Genomic DNA, 16,727 nt, shown 5'->3' with positions numbered 1-16,727 from the left:
CATGTGATTTATTCTCAGTCATGCCTCATGTTTCCACTGGGCATCCAGCAGGTACTGAATGGTAAGGGAGGCTCTGCCTCGAGGGCTGGCGGGGAGAGGCAGCAGAGGTGCTGGTTTGCAGACGTAATGGGAGAGTGATGGACGAATCCCATGTGCTAATGGGGGAATCAGCCCTCTAGAGAGGGAGGATATGAGGGTGGAGGTAGGTAAACAAGTAGTTCAAATTTGACAGATGAAAAAGGGAAGACGGTGGATGAATTTTCATCACAATAGTGCTAATTAATTAGGGCTTTGAGTGAGGTGACCTAAAAATTAAGTTCAAAGAACGGAGGAGGAAGACCCAAGAAACTGTGGAAAAAGCAAGGAGGGGAGTGTGACATGATGGGTAGAGATGTAAGAGGAAAACTAGGAGAGGACAGGGTAGCAGAATACTGGGTGGGGAGGGGATTTCAATAGAGAATAACTAGGAGAAGTGCCTTTGTCTGGAAAACTTCTCCTGGAAGTTTTAGAGAAACAATTAAAATGCTTGTTCATACTGTTGTTATTTTATATCTTCGTGACTACAGTCTCTCTCTTCCTTCCTTTTTCTAGTCTTGGCCAGTCCAGCCTTCACACCACTCCTGCATTCAGATTGTCCCTCCAGTAGGGTCACTTTGATCGTTTTGCCCATCTCCTGGTATGGCTTCTTTAACCTAGCTGTCTTGTGCTGCTTTCGTGGCTTAGTTCTGCTGGTAACTGATGCAGTATTTCGTCATGTAAATATGATCTTTTACCTAAAATTCTTAGCTGAACTCATGAAATAAACTCTGGTTTATTTCATTTTGTTCCAGAGTTACCATTTTTTTAAAATAAATTGATTTCTCCTCTATTGACAATAGAAATGTTCTGTCAGGAAGAGCTGAAGCCAGATACTTATAAGTGGGTCTTAGAAAAATGGCTTTTCCTAGGACTTACAGGAACACATTTTGTCCTTTGCGCCAACAAAATGGACCAGAAAACCTCATTCCTTTCTTATGTCAACTTTAAATTGTCACTAGAAGGTCTCTACTGTTACCTAGATAGGGACAGAGGGCTTTTCTTCAGTACCTGTTTACTTAGGAAGTTTAAAAATTCCTGATCTGTTTGCAATACTGATCGCTGCTTTTCACATGTTAAGGGAGTTTTTAACCGTGCATGGAACTATGATATGTTCCATAGCTGCAAATCATTCTTTTCACAAGTACTTCAGGTCTTTACCAGTGCAGCTAAACTGATGTCAAAATAAAATATAATGCTTCTCCACACAGACACTCCTGCCCGCATACATACATACATAGCTATGTGCGTATTTATATATCAAAATATGTGTGTTCTCCAGAGCTCTTCCCAGAGGCCAGTCTTTAACAGTGACGTTAAAGATCTGACTACCCTATTTTTCTTCAAAATCTTTGTGATTTATATTTCGATTGTTAGTATAAGTTTGTGGGACCTAATAGTTGGGAATAGGTTAATGTTATCCAGTGAAATCTAGAGGAGATTTGCTCTCTTCCACATCAGAGCTAGTTATTCCCTCCCTTCTCACCCCCCTTTTTTGCTTGATTTAAATCTGCTCATTCTGCTATAAAACTCTGCAAACAAAGGACAGAGCATTGTTTGACATGTAAGCCTGTTTCCAGTCTGCTTGATTGATCAGTCTGGCAGCTTCTCTTGGCATTAAATACAACGACAGACTTCATATTCTCCTAAAAGGCAGTATATATTGGTGGAATTTGCATTGTTACATGTTTCAAAAGCTATCATGTAGCCTGATGAATAACATTTTTATTATTGTAGGCTTAAAAACTGAACAATAATGACTTTATAATTCTTATCCTGCAAAATAAAAATAAAAATTATTGTAGCATACAGCTGTTTTTACAATTTATTTCTTATTTCTTTCCTTATTCTGGAAATATGTGTTAAATACATTTCATAGCTTGGGTTCTCCATGAGATTAAATTGAAGGGAAGGTGGTAATTCAAGAGCATGCGTGCCAAGTATTATGAAAATATGATATTCAACTTATATCTAGCACGTTTGAGAAAGAAACATACTGATCTGGGTAGGCATTAACATAGGGTGTCAGCTGTTTGTGAAGTATTTTGCAAGGGATAGGTGAAAACACTGCAAGGCAGTTCCTGAAATTCTCCATTTTGTTCAGTGTATTGTGAAATGTTGTTTCAGTTTGCTCAGGATGAAGATAGTTATATTGGTGACTTTGCGGTGGTTGAGTATGAAACTGCAGAGCAGGCTGAGAAAGTACAAGAAGTCACCAATGGCATGACTATCAAAGGAAAGAGAGTCCAGGTGTCGTACTGTGCTCCAGGAGCGCCAGGCAGAAGCACGTTAGCAGCACTTATAGCAGCGCAAAGGATGGTAAGATATTTCCAAATCTGTTTTCAGAATGAGTTTGGTACACCTTGAGCAGCCTGAAGGGTCAGAGGGATTCAGCTGCTTTGCATTAGGAAAACGAGCCAAACTTTTGAAAGCATTAGCCTGTTTTTTGGTTTTTTTTTTAGTCTAGTCAGCCCAATTCAGTCTTCCCAGGAAAAGCATGGCCATATTCTGCAAGGAGGGAGGGTAAAGTATGGCCATAAGATATCACAAAGTTGTACTTGTATAGCGCTGGGATTTTATTAAATTTAATTATTCCAGTTCAAAACAAAAGTAACTGGAAATGGAGTCATTTGACAAGCTAAAACTTAGTTTGAAACAGAGAGGCAAGAATTTGTCAATTTTAAGATAAATTTCAAGGTAGAAGAAATAGTTTAGTTTCATGCTCGATCTAGAAGAAAGCTTTTTACACCCACATGTCTTATCAAATTATTTCCTAGAACACTGGATGTGATAAGTGTTACATGAAGCTGTCTTAAAAGTAAAAGCAGAACAGTCTCATTACTTTGGCTAGCTTTAGCCTACATCTTTATAAAAGAGATGAGTAGTGCTATTATAAGATAGTATGTGGTGTTCACGTTAAAAGTGCCTTTCATATTCTCCTTTTGATAACTCTCTCTTGGTTGAAGGGAAAAAAAGAAACGTGTCTCAGGAAAAAATAATACGCTTGAAGTTTTGGGGAAATAGTTTGTTAGGCGTTTCATTTGAGGGAAAAGGAGCATGGAAAGGAGCAGTACACAGGGAAGGAGATTTCTGTGTAAAATGAAATATGTACATTACCGGCACATGATTTTGAGGGATTTAAATGTATTCTCTGTTTTCTCCTGATTCTAACATTTTTTGTATCTCTCTTAACTGGAGATGAGGAACAACAGGAAAGGCTTGCTTCCAGAGCCAAATCCAGTGCAGATTATGAAAAGTTTTAACAATCCAGCAATGTTGCAAATGCTACTGCAGCCCCAGTTGCGTGGACATGCTGTTAAACCTGGTAAGTTGTCTTAAAACTGAGTTAAAAAAACAGTAAAACCCTGTTCTTGGTGATACAAGGTGTGGTGGTTTAAGCCCAACCAGCAACTAGGCACCATGCAGCTGCTCGCTCACTGAATCAGAAAAAAAGTAAAACTCGTGGGTTAAGATAAGAACAATTTACTAACTAAAGTAAAATAAAATGTAATACTAACAACAACAATAATAAAATATAATAATAGTAGTAATGAAAAGGAATATAATAAAATAATTAATTTAAAAAAAAAACAAACAAAAACCAAGAAAAAAAACAAGTGATGCACAATGCAGTTGCTCACCACCCACTGACTGATGCCCAAGCAGCGACTGGCCCTCCCAGCCAACTCCCCCCAGTTTATATACTGAGCATGACGTTCTACGGTGTGGAATATCCCTTTGGCTAGTTCAGGTCAGCAGTCCTGGCCACGCTCCCTCCCAGCTTCTTGTACACCTGCTTGCTGGCAGAGCATGGGAACCTGAAAAATCCTTAACTTAGGATAAGTGCTACTTAGCAATAACTAAAGCATCAGTGTATTATCAACATTATTCTCACACTAAATCCAGAACACACTGCACCAGCTACTAAGGAGAAAATTAACTCCGTCCCAGCTGAAACCAGGACACAAGGCTTTCAGCAAAGGAGGGAAGCAGGAATACTATTTTAAAATCTGTGCAGACACTGTTTCAGTGTGTCTGTGTAGACACTTTTGCATTTTATGAAAGCAAAAGCAAGAGGTAGATTGCTACACTATTGTGTCTGGGTAAAATTTAGTGTTACCTAAAAACGTCCTCACATTAACTCTGTGGTCTCTGAGTGTTTATATTAGAAATGGGTTTAAAATGAAATGTCTTTTGCAGTAATAAAAATGGCAACTTTAAATCTGATTCTAGATCTGAATTTTGCAGCCTGAGTCTTTCTCTTATTGTTTCCAATGTAAATCTTTACTCACTTGGATGCTACCATAGTCATACACAGCACTTCATAACGGCATTAGCCAAAACCATTTCTCTGCCTTCTCATTAGGATGGATGTGAATAAATATATTAAAAACAACCTTAGCACATTTCAAATGGTGAAAGTATTCAGAACAGGAATGAGAACAGATAATTTGAAGAGTCAAGTGGGGGACAGCTAAGAGTTTGTGACATAACCTACTGACAGAAGATACACAAATTGTGTGTGAAGTGAGCACTTTATTGAAGAAACACTTTAGCTAATGCTGAAGTGTCAAAGCACTTTAGATAATGCTGTGGTCTTGCAGTCAACAGCAGACATTTCTGCCTCTTTGAGCAAAACTCTCAGCTTTAAAGGAGCTCCATGACAGTACATTTGATCTCTAATGCTGTTAACTGCAGATCAAAGCTGGGTGTATTGAAAGATTTCATTATAGTGACCTTTAGTATACTGGAAAGTTTTGTGGAAACCACATCTGAAAAATAGAGAATAACTCTTCTAAAGATCTTTACTTGCCTAACTTATAAAACACTGCTACTTTGTCTTGTGTTTCTCAAACAGTTCTTGGAGCATCTGCAGGTTTACCCCACCTTATAAATTCAGCAGTTGGCCCACCTTTTTTGCAGCTGAACAAAATTCATCAGGTACGTGACAAAAAAAACTTTTGTCAAAATACATATTTGTGCAGATCTTAGCATGAAAAATACTCTCAAAGTTTTAAGAAATTACAACTAAAATCAAGTGTTCTCGTTAAAGCTATGTTTAAGAAAAGCACTTTATTATGAGATGCCTATGGGGATGTAAGAGCAGACTGTGCTTACTATCCACAAGTGAGTTATTTTATCTTAACTGAGCTTTTGATTTGCTAACACCTGCTGATGTAGAGACAACTTGCCATTACAGGCCAAAAAAATCATCTTTAAATTAGCGCTCGAGGAGCGTGGCACATCCATTTCTCTTGGAACTGCTCATACACACTTCCTGTAGAGAGACTTGATTGTTTTATCTTATTCAAGCCAACAAGCTTAGCATCATTATCTTCATTTTAAAGCTTGCAGGGACTAAAATGTGCTATATATGCCATAAAAAAATAGTGATTTGCAGATGTTACCTCTTAGTCAAAAAACTCCCAAGGTTATAAGCTGTTTAAAGTGTTCTCGGAGTATCTGTAATTCACTGTAAAGTTGATGTGACTTCCATATGGACACCAGAATTTCTGAAAGATACTATACCGGATATTTGGGATGAGTTTGCCGGAGAAGCTGGTGATGAGAACATGCTAGAGTAGCACCCACAACCAGAACTCCTCCCTGCAGCAGTGTGCTTGGCCAGCAGCCTGCCTGGCCTCCACCTTGCGTTGAGGTTCTGTCAGAGATTTGTCCAGCTCTGCCAGCAGCCAAAATTTGCCTTTAATATTCATGGCAGAGATTTTCATAAGTACCTGTGAAGGACTGGAGTCAGTCACTTTGACTTACTAATTCTGATGTTTCAGAAATTCCTATTTAAAAAATAAAATCCCCTCAAGTATTAGTTGTTATTTCTGCTGTTCTTCTGGCAAACACAGACTCATAGATCTTAAAAAAGACCGAATTAAAATGCAGAGATACTCCTTGTGTAAGTATATTTAGCCTTTCTTTTTTTTCTGCTAAAAACTAGTAGGTGAATATATTCATTTTGAATAAATACTACTTAATTTTGCCCCCTCAAATTAATTGCTTTTGTCCTGTACAATGAAAAAATACATCATTCCTTGCTTGTACTTCTTTTATTTAAATGACATTTTCAATTGGTATATTTAGTTACTGCTGCTCTCTCTTCAGCCTTGGAGAGTCTATGCTTCCTTGGAAGGCAATGTGAATGTTTTCTAATCGCAGCTGGAGACAGGCATGTTTTACCCAGTTAACAGTGTGATTGATGATGATCCAATGTTTTTTGGCTCAAGAGTGCTGCAGCCAAACAACTTAGTGTTTTCTCTTTAGAGAGACTTACAAGTCTAATTCTCTTCCAGGGAGCTTCCTGTCATTTAATTAGCTCCAAACCTGGTCTAATAGCCTGAATTTTATTGAGAATGATTTGCTTATCCCAATTCCTTCTGTTAGGCACATTTTTCTGTTACTCAGTGACTTATTTCAGAGCATTCTCTAAAGCCAGAGAACCAGGTCACTATTTTTATTGTCTTGAAATTCAGTATTGTCACAAGATAGAGGAACACACAGTGTCTTGGCTTGACTCTCTCCCCACCTCCCCAGTCACACACTGATGCAGCTTCCTGTGTATGTTGGTTTTGCTATTTTATATTCAAGGTTTTGTAAAGTAATATAATGAGAAGAAACAGCATTTTTAGGATGATTATGCCACATCATTATAAAATAATTTATAATAAAAGATTCAACAGAGGGGAATTTGAACAAATGGGTTATTTACCCAGTAATCTTTCAACTCTGGAGGTAGCACGACTTTCAACTTCTTTCTTTTAATTTCTCTTAGTTACAGTTATCATGTGCCAAAATAATGCATTTTAAACTTTCTCAGTGATGTGTTTTCCTGAGTCATCCAGCAGTTTATTATATCTTTATTAACTGATTTTCCACTCTTGTATTTCTGAAAGTTTTGCAATTGAACTAATACATTTTCTTCGTTGATGTAACGAAGTTTAGGGGGAACAACCATTGGTATTGGTTACAATAAACAGCCTGGGATAATTTCTGCTGGAAATCGCTTTGGACAATTAAAATAGCAGATGCATAACTAATCTAGATATGGCACTTTTTTGTTTTAAATTGCACATTATGAGTCCAGAAGACTATACTATAGGCACAGAGTTTTTTTTTCCTAGGGAATTTGACCCTGCCACATAGAGACACAACCTAGGCTTGAAAATACTCGTGAGGTGTTTTGCAGGAGGCTGCACAATCTGCAAAGCCAAGCATCGGGAGAGCTGCCTTCTTTTTGGGTTCCATCATAATTACCTGGGTTTGGTGATCTTTCCTATGTAGGAGATTTCAAAAAAAATATTAGGAAGGCTATACTCATTGTGATTTGACATAGTCAATGTCCCATATATCTATTTTTGCACCACTGTACAAAAAGGTTTGTAGAGCAACCTATGTTTTGCCTGGCAAATTGTGCTCAGGAGCTGCTGCCAGAAAGACAGTTTCAAGCCTGTGTTCAGCTAGCATGAATCATAATGTGGTTTTGTGATCCAGAGTGGGCATAAGGTTTCTTTTAAGCCGCTGTGCTAGCCAGAGCACATAATGCTGAATATACCAGTAGCCGAGTCTGAATATGGTGCAACAAAGTTGTTAAGTGGCTCAATTCTGGTGGCAAACTGATCCAGAATTTTTTGAATTAAGAATATTAATATTTTATAGACTTGAAAATCTGTAGGCACTATGATTTGTAAGCTTTTTAATGGTTCTGGAATAGAATTTCATGTAGGTAGTTGCCACTAAAAAGGCTGGAAAAACATAACCGGATATTCCTCTTTGAAAGTAAAGATACTGTTTGGTAACTGTAAAGCAAGGGATGAGAGTCCCTGCCGGTTACAGCCAAGTCCTGTAAACTGTATAGATATCTGGCGGAGATTATGTATTAGAATTGCAAGGCAAGGCACAATGCAAATGTTAACAAACAATGAAGTCCTTATTCATAGACCACATAATCCCCTGAAGCCTTGTGTCTCGTCTTTCTTATTGGCACTTTCTTATTGGCATAGTAGGTAACTCCCCTATCTAGTCTGTCTGCAGAGGCTTCAAACACGTTTAGCTTTCCCTGTTGGCTTAGACACAGGGGCTGCAATGGAGTCTGGATTGTATTTGGAGTATACTCTTGATCCTTTAAAAGCCATCAGAAAGCATACTTGTGGTTGTGAGATGAAAAAAAGGGCTAGGCAGAAGAGGGGTTAAAAGAAGTTGAAATAAGTCTCTGTGACTGAGGCAAAAATTTAGTTCTGTGGAGGAAATAGTTATTTTCCTTTGCTGTATTAACTCAGAAACTAATTTAAATTTCTTTAAGCAGTATCATCTGAATGTACTGTTTTCCATGACTGTCAACTAACACTTCTTTTAATAATTTCACAGAGTTCAATTCTGGGGAGTACATCTAACTTACTACTGCAAAGCCCTGCTCACCTACCATTGCCACAGCAGCAACTGATGAAGATTGAAAACATTCAGGCTAATAGTGTAAGGTCATCGCTTTAACTTCAACTGTCCTTGGACATTCTTATAACTGCTAAAACAATTTTTTTTTTTATCTAGTATAATTTAACAGTTTAGTGTATCTAAAAAGATTAACTGAATGTGAAAGTTATAAGAAATAGCAACAGACATTATTTTAATCATTTACACAGTTTTCTATTCTTCCTTATAGAAACCGGGTTTGCTGGGAGAACCTCCAACAATGCTACTTCAGACAGTACTGGGAATAGGGGTAATGCCATCAGTGAGTTCAGGCATGGGAACCCGTGGAGAAGCTCTTAAGTGTAAATGACATTTTATTACATACCAAATCAGTAGAATTGCTTAGCCTGAAATTATGCACCTTATTTTCTCCCACTGTAGCAAAAGCAATAATATGTTTGAACCTTATCACTGCACAGTAAGGTAGGCAGAGAGCTGGACAATAATAGATGTTGTATAGCTATATAGATAAGCAAGGTAACAAGTTTTATAGCTGTATAACCAATTGTAAACTGCTGATTTAAGCAAGAAACAAACTTGAGATATCTTGCCTTGTTGCCAGGCTTCTCTCATCTGTTTGTCAGGAAAGAAAGAGTACGCTGTGGCATTGGTTGAATATTTGCAGGTTGTTAAATATTCTGCTTGCTCAGTTACTACTATTTTTAGTACACTTGAAATTTGTTTTTATTTAGGATCAAAATTTTGGGGTTTGTTGTTTCAAAGCAGGTAAATCTGAGTAGCTGAAGAGGCACCGCAAATAGGTTTTTTTAGATTGATTTCATTAAGCAATAGAGCTTTAACATCTGGTCTGTGATGGATGTCAATTTTGAATGCAAATTTCTGCATCAGCGATGCCCTCAGTTTTTATGAGGAAAGATCAGTTGCGATACTGCTTGCTTGCATCTTTTTCGTTTCCTCCACTGAGAGCCATGTATTCTGCGCTTCTAGACATGGTGTGAGCAATGGTAGTAACCAGCAGCAAGGAAAAGCTTGTGGGGGGGTGGGGAAGAAACCTATTCTGAATGTCTAGATTTTAATTTTAGAGAATACTTTCTAGCTCTCTTGTTTGTAGAAAGAGTTTTACTAATGCCATTTGAGGTGGTGTTTTCCCCCTCTGTTCCAGTATAGGATTCTCCAGGATGTTGTTGGCAGGCTTTTTGAAAGTGACAGGAAACACTAAGTAACTTCTCATAGTAAACATTTAGAAAAGTCAGAGTTTTCTTCTATTGTATTAGCTTTAAATAGAGTTGTTTGCTCCTGGGATGGTAAAAGAATAAAAATTATTGCCAGAATCCACTGTTCTGGGACAGCTGTAAAATAGATGTCTAAATGTTTTTCTCATCACTTAGTAAAAACCACAAACAAAATGTACTGATAAATCTTGTCTAACAGAAAAGTTTCTCCATTTATGGTTGACTGCAGCATCTAATCTGACTCCAATTCAAACAGCAGCAGCAGGGATGGGCATGCTGCCATTCTTTCCGAATCAGCACATTGTTGGACAAGCTATACCAGGGCAGAATAACGCTCCAGATAAACAATCGACTACCGAAGCAGTTGTCTCGGGATCACAGCCTTATCATCAGACCTTAACAAATCTTTCTGCGGGAGCTTTGCGGGCTGGACATGCCAAACAACAAAATCAACTAAAAAGTACTGATACAAGTTTGGGGGTAAGGAACATTGAACACAAATACTTTCTTTTTTCTTGTGTGTGGATTTTCTCTTTTTTTATTTTAACATGCCTAATAGTTAACTGCAACTGCTTATTGTAGTTCTTAGCTATAAAATTTGCTAGATCATAGGATCATTCATGAGACATTTTAAGGTCATTTCAGTTATGTATAATAGGGAGAGAACAATAATGCTCTTTGGTGGTCCAAATGAATTAACAAAGGAATCTTTTTACAGTGCTGGAGGGTTTTTTTTCCATGTGTATGCCTCATAGTATTTGATGATGAAATTATCTCAAGGGCAATGTCCCTTTTAAAGCCTGAAAATTGAACTTGTGGTTGAATTTCATGACTAATCGGGAGTAATTCTGGTGGTATGTCAGGCTTTTGGGTTTCCGGGTGGGGGTGTGTATGTGTATATATATATGTATGTAAATTTAATCCGTACCCTCTTAGCCATAGCTGACATATTCTTAGTCTGTATCAGTTTTAATATTTATTCCCTTGAAGGCAGGGAGTAGGAGGATGATGGGATGGGATTTGAATTGAACCAGAATGGTCTAGTTTTTTCAGAAGTTTTTTCCTGTCATCAACAGAATTTACTTTTTTTATAATATGCATAAATACTTTGACATTTATGGGGAAACATTCTTAATTCAGATCAGATCTATGTTTTCCTTAAGTATTTTCTGAAGCATCTGAAGTGCTAGATTATATAGAGGATTGGTGGCTGCCTTTGTTAGACAGCTTTGACAGATTTGGTCCTACTTCAGAAAGTACACTTTTCATTTTTTAAATCTTTTTTTTTACTGTAATGAAGTGGAATTTTACTGATGTATAGATACACATGGAGAAAATACATAAGGTGTATCTGTATACATATATAAAATCAGTGTTTTATTTCAGCATTTAATTAAAAGGACATGTAATTAAATAATTAGAAGTCTAGATAATTCATTTATTTCTACGAATATTGTTTATCAGAAAAAGTTCTTTTTTGAAATCCTGGTAGATTTTTTAATTGTTTCCTTTTCTGTATCAGTAGACAGAAGGCCCAGTTTGCAAAAATCGCTTCCTTGCAAGACAACCACAGGCTGTATGCTGATACTGAACGGTCACACGATTTTAAATTCCTGCTTTTGCATCCAGATGAAGAATTTCAGCACTCTTGAAGCTTTTTGTGTTTAAAAACTGGTCTCACTGTTTTTGAAAAGTTGTTGAATAATACTATTTTACTGAAAATAGTATTAAACCATTAAAATAATGGATTAATTTTTTTCCTTAATGGGCTTTGAAAAAATGAACAGAATAGATGTGGAGTAGAATACTGTATAAACGTCTTTCAGCTATGTATTTCAGACAAGCTATGTAACTTGCTATAGGTGCTTCATCCTTATTTCTGCTGTTTTTTCTAACATAAGCTGAGGACACATAAGCTGGTAGTGTACCCTTCCTAGTTACTCATAGGAAACACTTCTGGTGGTTTGGAGGAGTGAGTCAGTCCTGACGCTTCATTTCCACTCATAAACATTTTCACTTTCTAAGTAAGGGCTTATAAATAGAGTCATCAGTAAGATGTGTTAACAGGGGCAGATTGCAGACAGGGTCATCTCTCCAGTCCAGGGTTCATTTGTCCTTTTATTTGCTTGTGACTCTGGGTGAAGAGAGTTGATTTTTGTCTTGGCCATGTGCTTAATGCTAACTCCTCCCTGCATCTGGAGTTGTTACAGTGATTATTATTCCTTTACTTGAGTGTAAAAGGTTTTCTTTTGTTTATTTGTTTTTTACTATCCTTTAGTAACTTACAGTCTAAAGAGAAACATTGCTACAAAATTATTTGACAAGAAAAAGGTACAGGCAATGTGTCCAGATAATTGACCCCGGTATTTATTTTAAAAGCTTTCCTGTTACATTTCATAGGCCTCAGCTTTTTTCAAAATCCTGCTGGTACACTTACCTTATTTCTGACAAATGTTGTATGAATATAATGCAAACTGACCTGTCCAATTGTTTCACAGACTCCCTTGAAAAAACAGACTTCACTGTTAGGAGAACCACCAAAAGAAATACGTCTTAGTACCAACCCCTACTTGAATTTGGCAAGTGTGCTGCCTGGTATATGTCTTCCAGGTAAGCAAACATTAAGTGGTTTTAGTTACAAGTTTCCTTGACCAGAGTGTGGCAAATCATTATTCTGTTTGGCAGGTAATTCCAGTGACCACAACATTTATCTTTAAGGAAATTTTGTAGTCTGCCTTAAAATTGCAATGTAATCTGTCCCCATAGTTAATATTTTATTTGGTAAGGGTAAATTTTCAGAGTTAATGGACTTAGTGATGCAGACAAACTTCTAGAAAGCCTTTCAGTTATTAGTAGCACTGATTAATTTTGAGCACAGCCTAATATGAAGTAGCAAATTTCTGTTTTAAACTCAGAATATTACTAGACAAGAGTGCAACCTAATTTGTACAGTTTATACAAACCGTGTATTCTTCATGTTACAAACAGCAATTGCCAGCAAAGCCTCTAGTCCACCACAGCAGACCGGACTTTCGAACAACATTGTGGATGCTGCTGTGTCTCAGGGAACTTCATCACAACACGCAATGGAAAATTATTTTAATTACTCTCAACAGCATGGGGAATACACACAGGTACGTTGTTTTGGAGCACTTACTTCTGAAGCCTGGTTTGTCGCTCAGAGCTCTGGTAGCAGGATCTTTGGCAGAGATCTGCTCAGAGATCCCTCCCTGAGTTGCTCATTGTTTTTCTCTGTGTACTCTTAATGCACTTCTTGGTACATGTGTGGTCTGATAGCTCTGCATGCAGTTGAACAGCATTGCCCAACATCATGAATCACTCTTCAGCAGTTCCTAGGCTTTCCTACAAGTAAAGCCTACCCTCTTCAGATTGAACCTTGTTGGGTCCTCTTCACTGATAGTTTATCTCTTTTGGTGTACTGAATAGATTTAGCATGAAGTACACCTAATGCCAGTCAAAAAAAGCATCTATACATTCCCTGCTGCAGTGTCATAACCATTGAAAGATTGCTTCTTGAGAACCTGAATTCAGTGCAGTCGGCTAAAAAATTACTTCTTATCATTTCTGGCTTGGCTTTTGTCTGTCTTCAAAACCATGAAGTTTTTCTCTTCCCCTTCCCAAGAAGTTGTAAAGTTTTCTTGAACTTTGGCTAGATCCCAGAGAAGAGAGTGTTCTGTCGATCAGAAGCTCCTGTATAGCTTGAGGAATTTTTGCAGTCTCTGCCAGCTGGTTTCACTGCATGGGATTTCTTCACCATATGCCCCATTTGGTGATCAGAGCATGGCCATTAAGGTGGGGGGCTGCCCCTCGTCTGGAGAGCGTTGCAGTACTGAGAGCAAGCACTGGGTTTCACAGACATCGGGATACTCTGTGAAATAACGTTTCTATATTTTCATTAGCCATCACTAGTCTGTGTAGAAATATAATTGTATACAAATCGAATACAAGAACTGGATCGTAGTGCTGTCAGGCAATCTGTATAAAAATCTTGGGTCTGTGCTGAGACATCCACTCTGGCTCTGCTGTAGGTCTCCTCCTGCCCTGTCCCCATCACCTCCTCGAGAGTCGCCCGATCTCTCCTACGGCAGGGAGACAGAAATAAGCTATGCTCCCCTCTCCTAGGCTGCTGGCAAGGAAATCTGTGTTGCCCCAAAACTCCTGGAGTAGAGCAGGGCTGCTGTGGGAGTTAGTTGGGTCTGGAGGACAGAGGGTGGGTGCATGGGTGGGCATGGGGGTGGTTCTGTTTTAGGAGGGTCTCAGCCTGGTCAGGAGGGGTGGAGGGGATGGGGTCGCTGCCTGGCGTTTGCTGCAGCAGGGAGCTTTGCCAGGGGCCAGAGCCATCTCCTAGTCAGGTCAGATGTGGTGACAGTTGCGGGTTAGAGAAGCAAGAGAGATGTCCTGTGGGCCGTTGTGCTGTGCGTTTCATGTAAGCACTAACATAGTCTTGAATATTTTGTTTGAATCTGATTACTGGCTTTAAACTCATTTAATTCCTAACCCCAAATCCTTAAAATACTGTCCAAAAAAATCAGTCAGATTGTAGTATTAGTGTTACTAGTATTATCTTAAGTAATATGAAGGACTCGGATGATGTCACTTAGGTGCAGAGATGCCACATGTCATCATTCAGCTGTATTTGTACTGTCTGTTCCTTCCATGTAACAGAAATTACATTGTACTTGTGTCCACTGCCAAGGCAGTGGTGCCTTGTGTATCTTTTAAGCATGTAACGTAGTTTTAAATATTCGGTTTGAGCTTTATCATTGGTGTTAAACATGTTTTGATGCCTCTTGGAGAGCTTTGCCTTTTATTCATTCTCATGTCCTGTGAGGCCATAAGAATTGTTTTCGTTTAAAGCGATCTTAGTAGGCAGCTAATGGGAAGAGGTTTTTTCCTCCTTTATAGGAGGCTGTTCAGCAGTGGTATCAGCATTATGCTCAGGCATATAACTCTACCCAGGCAAGAGTCGATGAATTTGAAAATGAAGCCTCTGAGGTGAGAAATACTTTTATTTTCTTCCTGTCTCCATTGGCTGTTTCTCCCATCAGCTGTAAGGGTGCTTTTGGAGTCTGGACACCTGCTTTTTTTGTTGATAGTGGCTGCTGCCATCGGTACTGCAGAAATAAGGGGCTAGAGAGCGTGGGACGAATGGCACTGCATGGTCACCTTCTGCAGGGCATCCCTGCACAGTCACTCTCCAGGATTCATACTCGTGCTTTTGATTATATCTGGCATAAATGTTCCTCTCTCTAAAATCCCACAATCTGAAGTTACCTGTAAAGCTCAGGAGTGTATTAAAATACCCCTACCAAGAAACAGCACACCATAACATTATTTCCCAGTGAGTCTGTTGAAGGATTGTTTCTCACCCAGGCCATTATACAGCCCGAGGTTTCCATGACCGATGAGAAGCACGCTTTGTTTTTTTTAAGGAATTGTGTAAGGTAAACTGTCCCCCACATCCTACATTTTGCTCAAGAAATTGCTGCATGCCTGAGCTGCTCTAAATCGTACACTCCTTTTAGCAATTGAGTGTGACTCAGATATTTTCATATCTGATGAGTGCTCATTACTATATCAAGTAAAAATGAATTGTTAAACCTATTTTCTTTCAACTTCTGGTTGATCATCGATCCCATTCTGCATTTAGGAATCTACAGGTGGATCTTACCCAGACTACAGTACCTGCTTGCAGGTCATGCCTACACTTTACAGTGGAGCCCAGGGATCATACCAGCCAGGCAGCTTGCAGCTTCCTCCACAAAACCCATTAAATAAGGTGAGAGGAGAGACCAAGCAGAGTGGTTGCAGATGCAGCCCGAGCCAGCTGCTGGTGGAAGCGCTTCTTATTTGTGTTATGCTGCCACCGAGTGGACTTTGGACCCACAACAAGCCAAGGCAGAGCTTTTCCATTTCATCCGTGCTCCTCAGGATCCTGAGTTGCTCAGGTTCACACGCAGTTCCTGGTGGATGTGATAAATAAAAGCAGTGGCTGAGCAGGGCGTGCCAGCACCAGACCCCCTCAGAGCCCTCCGGCACTCTGGAGATCAGTGCTCCTCACTGCAGACCACCAGAACCCACAGGCAAAGGAAGGCTGGATGTTTGTGAACAAACTTCTTGGAAAGATGGTATCTGTGAGGGTGAACGTGCAAAAATGCCTTGAAGGAGGCAGATATAGTAGGAAGTGAACAGAGGAGGAGGAGGTAGTTCACACTGGTTTTAGATGGGTTTTTTTGCCTGACCTGCAGATGTTGCAGTGAGTGCCACTGGGATAAAACCTCTGAAGTGGACTTAGCAAGTCAAAGCAGCGTCCAGGTTACCTACAGCTTCCACTTCGTAATACTCTTAACTGGATCGTGGGAGGAAAACCATTTTAAATGAGGAATTAATACCCTCATGCCATAGGTAAATCACATTGCTCCTGTTCTTACGGATGGGAGAGACCTTAAAAGCCAGAGTGTCATCTGTTTTGGAGCAGCTGCAGGCAAGTATGCCCATCAGCGTAAGGAGCTGCTGCTTTTGGAAGTCCAGCCCCAGCCATGCAGCCATGAGAGTGATGATAATCTCTCTGAGTGCTGCTGGAGGGACGCTGAGCTGGCTCTCCAGCCTCCAGCGCAGCTTGTGGCCCTTTACACGGTGTCCAGCCATGCTGAGAGGAGTCACAGCTGAAATCAGCAGTCGGACCTGGGAGAGCTTAGGGGCCCAGCCTCCTGCGTGGCTCTCCTCCATCACAGTATTAAATCCCTTTGCTGCGCAGAGGTTAGTAACCGGATTCAGCACATGATGCTCTGGCATTCAGAAACTCGCATCTTAGACTTGGCATGAGATTCCCATTTTTTGGAGGAGATTTAGAAGGAACACAGAACTGTAGCAATTCGTGACTCCTGGATAGGAGACAAGGCCAGGCTGGAGCTGGCTTTGACATATCTTGGGATAAAGATGGCCAAAGCCTGAACGTGT

General features: G+C 39.4%; 1 protein-coding gene across 5 annotated transcripts in view; it reads left to right on the top strand.

Annotated features, from left to right (window-relative positions):
* Positions 1 to 16,727, top strand: part of RAVER2 (ribonucleoprotein, PTB binding 2) — a 50,829-nt gene that overhangs the window by 30,153 nt on the left and 3,949 nt on the right. The window contains exons 4-13 of one of the 5 annotated variants that reach the window (XM_069788509.1): positions 2,203 to 2,394; positions 3,274 to 3,400; positions 4,934 to 5,016; positions 8,452 to 8,556; positions 8,744 to 8,855; positions 10,006 to 10,226; positions 12,245 to 12,356; positions 12,735 to 12,880; positions 14,673 to 14,762; positions 15,418 to 15,546. In XM_069788509.1, the coding sequence (XP_069644610.1) occupies positions 2,203 to 2,394; positions 3,274 to 3,400; positions 4,934 to 5,016; positions 8,452 to 8,556; positions 8,744 to 8,855; positions 10,006 to 10,226; positions 12,245 to 12,356; positions 12,735 to 12,880; positions 14,673 to 14,762; positions 15,418 to 15,546 (1,317 nt within the window). Of the gene's footprint in view, positions 1 to 2,202; positions 2,395 to 3,273; positions 3,401 to 4,933; positions 5,017 to 8,451; positions 8,557 to 8,743; positions 8,856 to 9,975; positions 10,227 to 12,244; positions 12,357 to 12,734; positions 12,881 to 14,672; positions 14,763 to 15,417; positions 15,547 to 16,727 lie in introns of all 5 variants that reach the window. The other 4 variants (XM_069788508.1, XM_069788507.1, XM_069788510.1 and 1 more) reach the window with 4 other exon arrangements.

This window comes from Haliaeetus albicilla, chromosome 8, assembly GCF_947461875.1.
Source record: "Haliaeetus albicilla chromosome 8, bHalAlb1.1, whole genome shotgun sequence".
NCBI classification, from domain to species: Eukaryota; Metazoa; Chordata; class Aves; order Accipitriformes; family Accipitridae; genus Haliaeetus; species Haliaeetus albicilla.
The sequence above is the reverse complement of the archived record's forward strand: the minus strand, read 5'-3'. Positions and strand labels throughout refer to the sequence as shown.